General features: G+C 37.1%; 1 protein-coding gene across 1 annotated transcript in view; it reads right to left on the bottom strand.

Annotated features, from left to right (window-relative positions):
• Nucleotides 1-12,306, bottom strand: part of HCN1 (hyperpolarization activated cyclic nucleotide gated potassium channel 1) — a 207,587-nt gene that overhangs the window by 35,115 nt on the left and 160,166 nt on the right. Inside the window, exon 5 of the mRNA XM_048291595.1 lies at nucleotides 9,239-9,385. Coding sequence (XP_048147552.1) covers nucleotides 9,239-9,385 — 147 coding nt within the window. The remainder of the gene's footprint in view (nucleotides 1-9,238; nucleotides 9,386-12,306) is intronic.

The raw sequence follows: 12,306 nt of genomic DNA, 5'->3' as shown, positions 1-12,306 counted from the left end.
ATACAAAAGCACAGATTAGACAGAGTTTTATACAGGTTTCAAAGTAATGTACAACTTTTTTTTGGCTAACATGAAAGTAAAAGAATGATTTAGCATTGCCTTGAAGTGCAGAATTTAACTTGCATTATCTCCCATAGCTTTAACTAGATTCACCTTCCTAAATCATCGGTGTACCAACTGGAAATTAAGTTCATAAATGTGTATTCAGAACAGATTTTGTGCTCCGTTGTTTTTTGCTCTCCTTGTCTTTAAGATCACATGCCTCTAGAAGGCAACTCCAGATTTATGCATGGGAAGTGCTGCGTACCCTTCTGTATGCTGTTACTACCATAATGTGCAACTGAGTGCATAAAAATTGGCACATACATTTGCTTCTCCATCAAACAGTCCATGGCATATTTATGTCCTCTTGCTGGCAGTGAGTCACAACTCTAATCTTTATTCTTTATTTGGGGTGACTTTCATAGATAGTGGCACATTGAAAGGGTGCCCCCTTAACATAGAAACTTTTGTATTACATGCCCCCCTCCCCCCCCCCCCCCCAGCATTTTTACTGGTTCCAAATAAATATCCTTCAAAAGCCTTTAGCCTGCTTTCTGAATTTAAATTCCACAGTGAAAACTCAAGGAAAAGATGTTCACTCTCATCCACCTCCATTAATGAGATTAACACGAAAGGGATATGGGCATGTCTATACTGCACATCCCTATCTTGTCTGAAATATATTTTCTACTGGAGTCCTGGCTGCATCCTGCCCTCTGCTTTGCCCCTTCCCCTTCCCATGCTTTCATTATAGAACTGCCATGACTTTTTATTGCAGAAGTCTATGAAGAAGAAATTGAGAATTCCAGTAGTTACCACAATGCCAGATCCTGCATTTCCTAATCTTAAGAGAGACAATGTAATTTCCAGCTCTGCATCAAGAATTTTAATTTACTTATTTTTCATTTATCTTCAATTATTCTCTAAAGGGTTCAGAGGAACTTATGTTAAATTCTGCTGTTTTATTGTAATGGATTCATAGTCACAATTCAGGGATTAGGGCAAAATATGATTTGGTTTTAGCTAAATAAACTAAAAATTTCCACATCCTAACAAAAAGGACAACTGTCAAGCTAAAGCAAGCATGATATTAAAAGAATATGTTTACTTAAGAAGAACTAGCTCAGGAGTTATCTGAAGTATGTTACTATTATTATTTTGAACCTCCTAAAAATCAGCAATGCTAACTATAATTGCAATAGTATATTCAGATCTGATAGAAATTAACATGTTCTGATAGGCACCAATTGCAGCAACATCTCTTGGGTTTCACCAGAAACTGCATTGAGATTAAAAAAATGTGCTTGACTCTTTCTATCCATTGCCCCAAGCACCACCTGCGTATCAAGTAGCTGAGAAATTCTTTGGTCTGTTAAAAATTGAGACATGACAGATACTTGGAAGCACGATCCTGGGCGGAACAAGGCAATGGGTGAATTTTGCCTCTGTGGGACAGCTGCTGTACCCCATTGCACTGGACCTGGCACCCACAAAAACCTTTCCAACTGTGCTCTTCAGATGCCTGAATAGCAGTTCAGACAGGAGCAGACACAGACTGCATTTACTTTTCTGTAACAGGATTTGACCTCTTTCACACCATGCAGTTTGCATCTAAATAGTTTGAAACTTTGCTCAAACTGCTCACCCTTCTTTATAGGAAAGAAAACCACTGCACTAAAATTGGGCATTTATTTGGATTAGTATATTTGAAGAGCTCATGAAAGAACTGTCATGTCTGAAATACTTATTAAACAATTACAACACAGGAATCTCATAGGTGCTGTAACATGACTATTCAAAATCATAACTACTGAGCAGTGCTGGTGTATTATTATCTGTATTATTGGAAGCAGTTACACCTGGAACTTGTCAAAGAATATCTCAGCTCGGGATGGATTTGCTAATAAAGCATGTCAAACACAGAAAGGACTGTGATCAAAGTTGCTTGAACACGTGGAACAGCAGTGGAAGTGGTTGACAATTCAGCCCCAGCATGCACCCTGTGAATGTGCTTACATTAAAGGGCAAACACACTCCCCCGAGCTCTGCAAATCAAACCACATTGTCTTAGGTCCCTGGAAAACAGCCTTGAGTGTGCACACCGTTTGTTAACATGTCACACCTGCGGGGGAAAATCCTCTTAAAACACAATAATCCAATCACTTCGTGATTGTCTGCCCATTTCCACTTTAAAATGGCCATTTGTTACTATTTCAGTTTTGAAAACTTCATTACGGTTCCTTCTAAAAAATTTCTTTCAGCCTTGTATACTTGGACCACAATTTAGGCAAAATTTGCACAGATATTTGAAAAACATCAATTTTCTTTTTCAGCATTAGTCAAATAAATAATGCTGTGGTATATCAGCATTTATTTTGCAAGACTGACATGCTGCATAATTCACTCATGATTCAGTACTCCAGAATATGAACTACAGTTACACTTTATCTGTGCCTCCGAGAAAAGCAAACAAACAAACAAACAAAAAATCCCTTTAATTCACTAGTTAAAGATAGGGAGATATTTAAATTACTTCCAATGTGAGTACATCTATAATATTGATGCATTTTTCTTAGCTCGACTTTTTAAGCTTCATACTAAGGATCACTGCATATTAAAATGCAGAAAAGTACAGTGGATTGCAATGAACTAATTACCTTTCTGTCTTTTATGAGATAAATTTATGCACATAAGTTGTTACAGAACCAAAATCTCCAAATTTAAGTATTTCCCTGATACTTTACTGTGTTTTAATAAAATAATTTGATTTTCTACCATTATTTTAATGTTTGAGAGTCCATAACCCAAAATCATACTGACTACACTCTTAAAAAGGCTCAAAGCATTCTGTAATCTAATTACACCCCATTTTGGCCTTATACTATTACTCTGGAGATTCTTTGTATGTTGTGCATTATAATATAGTCTAAATAAGAATATATTGCTTTGTGATTTCTAAAGATAAATACCAAATCAAAAGAAAGATATTAAAAAAAGGAGGTAACTTTTAATGGGGAAAAGGAGAAGGTCAACAGCTAAGAAAAAACACCAAGGTTAGGAAACTGATAATTTTAAAACTGACTTTAAAAACACAAAAGAATACCTAATTTGTCTACATGTACCAAACCTTCTGGTTTGTGTCCAGTTTTCACTTAGGATACAATATAAATTATAAATCCAGTAATGGAAGCTTTCCTTTACTTTATTGTGTGAGTACTTTCCTTACAGGAACTGTCATAAAATGCCACTCTTGATGCAACACTAAGTACTGTGAAAGATGTTTCTTGGAACCTTACACCTGACTCATTAGGCTGTAATAGGTACCACAATGTACCTACATTCACTATCCCTATGGGAACAACAAAGGTCAAGGACTTCATACAGGTCTGCTCAGTTCCAGAAAAAGTGCCATGTAAAGGTGGAGAAGCCTGTTAAAAAGAAACTACAAGAAGCTTCTTATGGTCTGGCTGGAAGTTACTGGTGGAGAGCAATATTAAGTGATAACCCCTAAATAAATACGTAAAATAATGTATTCATTACCTCTTAGAGTTAGTTTTTACCATTACAATTTAAAACAAAAAGTAAACTCAATGGTTGGCAGATATTAAAAAGCAAATTAACATTAGGAATTATTTGTATTATTACAACATCAGTATACTTGCTGCAGACCTGGTGCTCTCAGCTCTAAAAGGCTGTGGTAGACCCAGGGAAAAAAACCCCTGAAAATAGCAAGAAGAATGATCTAGCTTCAATGCAAGAAAGAATTAAGTAGAACATGTCTCTTTACCATCAAAACCACACAGTTTAAGGATGTTATTATATAACTCTATGAAATTGTAAGTGGCATGCAAAGAGTCAGTAAAAATTGACTGTACTGTATCACTTTTGCTACAAGAATTAATGGCCATCAAAACCAAACAACATTTGGAGCCATGTTCAATCCCAAAAGGTGGTGGTTTCTCATGCGGGAGGGGTCAGGTCTGTGCTCTTTGACAAAGGACAGTGCAGAGGCTAAAGAATGCAAATACGTAATTGGAAGAGATGTGTATTAAGTATTACCCAGTAGTGAAATCACATCAGTCTCAGTGCATCCCTCGACCTGTAAATACTGTGAGTCTAGGAACGTCATTAAGGGACACACCATACTTGCCCTGTTCTTGTTCTTGCACAGGCATCTACCCACAGCCACTGCTGTTGAGGCTGGTGGCTTAGACAAAGGCGAGAGCTGAGTCACTTGGACATATACTCAGTTACAAGATGGAACTAGCAATGTATATGTATTTAAACTTTTATAATTCAGGTGTCCTTCTGGAATATATTTCTCTTAGGTGTGTGGGAGTTTGTCGTGTTTGGTTTTTTTGAACTTCTTGTTTGTAGCATCTCCATTTCATGTCATGACAGTTACAAAGACCACTTTTGGGATTAAGGCCTTCTGAGGCCAAAAGATGTTCAAGTCTTGTAGGTGGTAAGAATTACAAGTTTAAGAATATGAAGTTCAGTATCTGTCTGCTGAAGAACTAGAGATGATATTTATATAAGGGAAACATGCTAATTGTTACCAATTTCTAATCACTACCTCAAAAAATGAGGGAGAGAGATAGTTAATTGCAAATGCTATTGAAGACAGAATTTATTTCACATGTCAACTGCTGTTTGAAGATGCAGCCTTTTTTCTAAGCTAGTCAGCCAGGTTTTCTTTACTGTGAGACCATGTGTGTGTGGGTGGTGTGTGCAGAGAGAGCCTGATGATTATCTTAGACTCATTGCAGAACTTGTATGGAGCTACAGATAGGTTTGATGAATCCAACCCTGCATGGCCTCTAAGAAGCAATTTAAAATCTTTCATCTCTACCAAAACTGTAACTGCCAGGAGCCTCTTGATTATCCTATCCTTGAGAAGACTGGACACTTATTATCAGATAAGTCTAACTGTGAAAAAGGGAATATGCTTTCAGTTCAAGTGCAATTTCTGAATTTAATTAAAAGAAACCCTTAACCTTTGCTTCTGTCAGAGAGCATGTGTCCTTACAAGCAGGTATGCACATAACACGTTGCAATTTATGGTTAATTCAGTTTGAGTGAATACTCACCTAAGAGTATCCAATTAACTACATTACCAATGGACTAATACACCCAAATTGTGCAGTTAATTAAATGAGGGGAGAATATTGAGATTTTCAGTCTCATAAATGTCTGCCTTAGTTCCCAGCCATAAAACTCAATCTCTTTGTTAATACCAGAATATCCTTGAAGGATACAGCTCGGCCACTAGTTGCTTTACTCAGCTTTGAAGCACTTAGACAGAACCTTGTACAATTTAAGAATGTTCAGGATTCATTTTTCCCTTTTTTTATGAAGCCTTAGTTAATACCCCACAATAAATATGTTTCTATTATCCAACAATGCTAGGCACTCACACACATGCATCAAATCTTTCATCAGATTTTCATTATTTTAATCATCCAATCTGCTATGAATGTTCCCTACACAATGTTCAGAAGCTCATTAAAATGAACATTCATCCTCTTTTACAAAGAAAGTCTTAACCTCTGCAATCAAGGGAGATGATTGTTCTGCTCTGCTCTGCACTGGTGCGACCTCACCTTGAGTCCTATGTGGAGTTTTGGGCCACAGTATAAAAAAGACATTAAACTACTAGAGGGAGGATCACAAGGATGGTGAAGGGTCTTGAGGGGAAGCTGTGTGAGGAGCAGTTGAGGTCAGTGAGGAGCTGAGCTGGTCTGTTCAGCCTGGAGAAGAAGAGACTGAGGGGAGACCTCACTGCAGTTACAACTTCCTTATGAGGGGAAGAGGAGGGGCAGACGCTGATCTCTGCTCTGTGGTGACAGTGATGGGACTCGGGAGAATGGCCTGAAGCTGTGTCAGGGAGGGTTAGAAAAAGGTTCTTCCCTCAGAGGGTGGTTGGACACTGGAACAGGCTCCCCAGGGCAGTGGTCACAGCACCAAGTCTGACAGAGTTCAAGAAGGATTTGGACAATGCTCTCAGGCACCTGGTGTGACTCTTAAGGATGGGCCTGAGCATGGCCAGGAGTTGGACTCAAGGATCCTGATGGATCCCTTCCAACTCAGCATATTCTCTGATTCTATGATTCTGTAAGCATATACAGTTTTATTACTAGCATTTATCATGTAAGAATTATTTTTACATGAGATTTTTGCTGCTAATTCTATTTACTTTAGCTATTTTTAATGGTTGAATGATCATATTTACATCATGCATAATTACTTTCCTTCTAAAAAACCCCCCAAAATTTTAAAACATGGACCAAAAAGAAGGTCATCACTCTTAAAGAAAGCATAGCTGTGGAAAATTTCAGCCCATACAGTAGATTTGAATGGCTGAGAACAAGAAGTAGTGAAAATCCTGCAATTTTTTTCATAACATTTCACGATGCTATAATTATCAGAAGTTTGTATGGTTTCTTTTGTTCTGCTTATACCAAGTGAGGAAATAATGGTTTCAGATTAATATCTTTTTCAGAAGCTATTTCATCAAGCTAAGTATGTCCTGTGGAGACTCTGAATGTTTACCCTATGCTAAATTCCAAGTATAATCAAATGTAGGATTAATTAAAAACTTAAGAAATGCAGTAAATATTTATTCTTCAATGATGCAGCCAGGGTATCTGTGCTGTTGCCTATTATAGCCTTGTGCAGTTATTGGAATGTAAGATGGTAAAGCCCATCCAATATATGAACAACTGTGTTCCACCTTTAAATGGCTGTAATTTATTATCCATTATTTCCATCAAAAAGCCACCACCTGCACTACTAAACTGCACATACTGAAGTGGTAGCTAAAACATAAATTGGAACTATTAACTAAGCAAAATACCTAAGTGGTGTTTTCAGGGCACAGTACATAAGCTGCCATGAAAATTTGGACAGATTCATTGAGAAACCTGTTCTAGCACTGCCAGTGTCCAGTTCCCATTTTTTCTCTTTCTTTTTTTGACCTTTCTTTGGAACACTACCGTGTTGTCAGCAGGGTAGTGTGCAACCTGATTGTAGCTAAATTTTTCTTATATAATAGAGAGAACAAAGAAGACCTGCTAAGTACAGCATAACCATAGCAAAATCAGAAGCCATTCCTTCCACGAAATGCTATTCCTTGTTCATGTTTTTAGGGGCTTATTAATTTTTGAAATTTTCGGTGCTTGATCTCTCACCAGAGTTGATTTTTGGTTTTTTTATGGTTGACCAAGTTTGCCTTGCTGCTTCTAAGCTATAAGAAAAAAAGGAGGGGAAGGGGACAGGGTTAGCGGAGGGAGGGTGGAATAGATTAAATAAAGAGGGAGGCAGGAAAAGCAGAAAGCACAGGTAATTAGAGTGCCACAACTGCAAATTGCTGTTAGTAAAATGGTACTTTGCAATGGAAGGGTATTAGAATTCACTTTTGGAGAAATGCTTTCCTTAGAAGCAGGAACAGATGAAATTGTTTCTGATGCCAGTGACTGATGTGCCTGTACATGCTTCTGTTCTCTTAACAAAGCACAAGCTCCAGTACTGGCCAAGATTCATGTTTTGACTGTCACTGTGGTCTAGGGATAATTCCCACACTTTTCCTGTACCACATGGCAGATTTTTGTGGTACATTCTCCTCTTGGCATTTTAACAGCTACTGAGTGGAGCCACAGTGTAAACAGGCACTGGCAATGCAGAAGCCTACGCCCTCTACCTGGACTCCAAAACACTTAAAAACTCACAGTATAAAGGAGGGCCTCAGGCTACATCTATGTTAGGGGGGAATAAAGTAGGCCCAGGATCTGCAATTCAGTCATGGGCTATTAAATTGTTAGAACAATCATGATTTGGCCTGATTTTGACTTGAAACATCTAGCAAAGACCCAGCAATTTTGGGCAACACTCACCATTCCCATTAGGCAGTTTGTAGGAGGGAAGCTACTGTTGGACTTTCATAACAGAGATGTGGATAAACTGTGACTTGGCAAGGCTTTGTTTCTTATGGCTATTTTAAGTATGTAACTTGATTGGATTTGGCAATGAATTGTATGACGTTGTTTTCCCTTCCCAACAAAGTGCAGGACTCAGTAGTACAGGCAATTCACCACAGACCTATGCTCCCCTTGTGCCTCAAAACTTGAAAAAACCAGACCAACCTTCACCTATCTTTCCAAAGTACAGATGTCATGCTGTGCTCTCTTGGGTGCTATATATACACATTATAGATAGCCATATATATACACATATATGGACACATAATCAGCACCACTCCTCCAAGAGCAGAGGATATTAAAAGGCATTACTTGGTAGCACTGAAAATTACACAGGTTTAATCACGTACCAGACTGCTCCACTGTTACTTTTCTTGTTCCTTTTCTCTTTTCCCTGTTTATGCTCTCTTCTCTCTGAGTTTTTAAACTTGATTATTTTCCGGGTTTTTTTCTCTGCTTTCACTACAGGAGATCAGCCAACCTCCTAGAGCAGGTCAGGCACAAGCACAACCCAACAGAAGACAGCCTGATTTATATTCCCATTAAGCAGCTACTTCTGCTACCGCAGGATGAACACTGCCTTCATCCCACGCAACTGAAGAAAATTCCAACTGCTTCCACACATCACATCACATCACATCACATCACATCACATCACATCACATCACATAGCACAGCATAAACCCCAAAAGTGCAATGCCAACTAAAGTTTTAACAAAAGAGATCTTTTAATGGCTTATATATATATTATTCTAGCTTACTCATCTCCAGTAAAGATCACCTTTACCAATGATGCTACTTTACAAAATGAAACAAAGCAACTCTCCCTTTGTGGTGACTTTCAGTGGTTTCATCTGTATAGATGTATGGTTAGCAAGTAGGGAAAGCAAAAAAAGATTTTCACCCAGGATTTTAGTCTCGCCACTCTCTGTTTTAAAAAGTGGCAGAAAAACAGGAGTTTCAGTCAACAATAAGGGTGGGGTTTTACTCTTTGACAGGATTTTTACCCTTTGACATCCTTGCGTGGCAGTGACTCTGACAGACTAGTTCTGAATAGTGTAGATCTGCTTATTTCTTTGTGTCAACCTAGTATAAATTTAATTATCCTGGTGATTCATTGACTATGTTAAAGAAGATTAAATGTTACAGAATAGAAAGAGCATTCAAAAATAAGAAATTTTTTCATAGCATGAAGAGCTATTCAAATACTTCAATCTTACCTCCCTGAGAGGATCATTGAGCTCATTCAAAATATTTTCTTCATCAAAGATCTTGCCTTGGTAGCGATGCTCGTAGTAATCATGAATCTTCTGGCGCATTTCAGCAGGTAACTTGTGGAATGACATGTACTGTTCCACTTGTTTGTACTGTCAAGACAAAAATAAAAAAAGAAGGAAAAATCAGAAAAACCTCAAATTTTTGCTATCCAGATGTACCTACAAAATAAAAATTCACTCATGTGTCCACTTAAGCTTTACATATTTTATAAGGATAACATTTTTTCTTATGTCAGAAAACCCTCACAAAAATATTAGTTAAGGTAATGCTGTCACATGACAGCACATCTATAAATTACAGAAACTGCCTTTAGCAGTGATGCTAATATCCGCATGAATGTGTAAGAAGCCAAATCCTCGTACTTCTCATATGTTTCCTAAATTGCCAGCCGTACAGGAGCTGCAAAAATACACCAACACACTTTTTAGCTCATGCAGTAGACATGAGAGCTGTACACAGGGCTTAGTCCATAGCACTGCATTCAGGGAGAGCTTAAGGCGGGAAGTTTTAGAAACTGCCTATGCTGGTATTAATATGCAACACATTCATGTTGTGTATGCTTACGAAGTTAAAACCTGTGGAGATAATTAAATAGAAAACATTCCTCAGGAGGGAATAAGAGAAGAGAGAGGTAAACTAGAAAAATAGGTGTGGCATTAGGAAATAGAAACCGAGGGAAGAAAAAGATACCAGGACCCTGGAGACTTAGAAGAGCTCACCTCATTTACCTTGTACATTTGGTTTCTTTGGTTTTTACTAGTCCTCTGTCCTATATTCTGGGGTTTTGGGGTTTTTTTTTGGTTTTTGCTTCCCTTTTTCAGAAGCCTTTCTGGATAGCATAAATTTCAGAAAATAAAGTCCTGAATCATACTCAATACTCATACTCAGAGCAATACTCAGAGTTGTATTGTACTTCACTACATGATAATCTGAGACCCACAAAACGCACACATTGTCTAAAGTGCAAATGGACAAACACCACCATAATAAGATCTTTTCCCCTCAGAGCTCCCATCCTTGTCTCAGCTTAAAAGGATAAGGCACTGAGGGAGAGAAGGATAAATCCCATCTCAGGTTGAAAAGCATGTTAAAACTCGGCAGAAACTTGATTAGTGTATGTAAACAGTGTTAATTTATTTTTTTATTAATTATTTCATGCTTAATTAGGGAATTTAAACTGTTTTCAATGGAAAAGCCAATGAAATCCTAATTAGGATTGGCACCTCTGTAGAACAATTAACCAAATGTATGATGTACATGCCCTCCTTGTGAACTGCAGCACATATCCTTTAACTTATATAGTTGAAGACTATTCTATCTTCTGAAATTGAAATTAGCTTTTGCTTTGCAACGTGGCAAAAGATAAGATGAGGCCATGTGTACAACATGCATTCCAAAAATAAGAGGAAAGTAATTTTGCATAGAACTATTTAACATTGTATGATGAATATATGAGTGATTTAACCTCTGCACAGTCATTTTGCCCCTCTGCAGTACCAATTCTTCACCCACATCCTTTAGATGCATGATTTAAGTTTGCATGCTTGCCATTGGTTTCTGTTCTGATATGAAGAAATTTATCCATATGTTGTGGGTTAGAATCAGACATCACTATGGCCTCTAGGACAGAGGCTGCTCCCTCTACACAATCTTACTCACACACAAATGTGCTTAAGTAACACTAATAACGAATAATCCTTGCTAATAAAAGAAATACATTCATTCAGATGCATATTGCAAGCAAGCTGCAAAGGACTTTTATACCAGAATGACCTTGAAATAGAGAAAATTCGAGCTATGAGAAAATTGCTTGGGCAGCAATTTCCACTGCTGCCTTTCATTAGTGCTGTTATTTGAACAGGGGCTTTCTCCTGCACCAGCAAGCTCTTTTCTTTAACAGAATTTATGCTGACACATGAGAATTTTAGGGCAAAAGAAAAAATAAAACTAGTAGGAGTGTAGTGCTTATCACTGATGTGTCTCAAAGTATTTCCAAATTAGTAATATATTCAATAATAGGCGCAGCTGAATATTACCAACCTTTTCTTTAAAAAATCTTGGAAGAAGTTAAAAGTCTTTCACAATTCCCAGAATTATTTAACTATCTAATATAGTATCAAGGGCCCTTTCCATATCTAAATAACTGAGCCTGTGAGGGTGCAGTACACCATCACTATCTCTTTAATAAATTTTTTCCTAATATTTCTCAGTGTGTGATTTTTGCTCATTTTCTGTATCATTCACAGTTCTACTACTCTCTTCTTGATGTTCTGTTCACATGTAGTGTTACCTTAAAACTTTTAACTTGCTGTCTTGCACAGCAACTAATATCTTTCATTAACTCAGCACAAGAAATCATTGCTTTCTCAATTCCTCAGAAAGGCAAGTTCATTTTTTCATCCTGATACATATTATGGCCATACTGTGGCTATCCGAGATTAGTTTCCACTGTGGTGTGTCACATGTCAGTTGCAAAAAAAGTGTGCAGAAATGAATATACAAAGACAGCAAGAGTAATATGGTCTTGTCAAATTAGTGTAATAAACCAGGAATTTGTCTAAATTAATTTTGAAGAGTATTTTCTTTGTGGTTACCACAGATATCAATAATGGTTAGAAATAAAGGTAATTTTCATTTTTATGTAATTCTACTGGTATTTATTCCTGGGGCTTTTTTTATGCATTAAAAAAATGCAAATAGCTTAAGAGAACTGAAATATTTTCAGAAGAAGATAAAAGATGTAAAAAATATTTTTAAATTCTCATTAGTGTTTTGAATCCCTAAAAAAATATGATAATTCAGTAGCTTCTTGATTTTTCTAATTATAATTTCAGATAGGAAGTGAATAAAATTGTGAGTAAAGTTAATTTTTTTTAAATTATTTTTTAATCATATTTAAAAGAGCTGTAACTGATCCTGAGCTACCCATCAGATCTGATATTTGAACCTGTATTTAAATATCTGAGTAAAATAATTTCTCTCTCATAACTCTTCTCATTAGTACACTGCA

This window comes from Corvus hawaiiensis, chromosome Z, assembly GCF_020740725.1.
Source record: "Corvus hawaiiensis isolate bCorHaw1 chromosome Z, bCorHaw1.pri.cur, whole genome shotgun sequence".
Lineage (NCBI taxonomy): Eukaryota > Metazoa > Chordata > Aves > Passeriformes > Corvidae > Corvus > Corvus hawaiiensis.
Note: the sequence above shows the minus strand (reverse complement) of the source record. Positions and strands in the feature narration are given on the sequence as shown.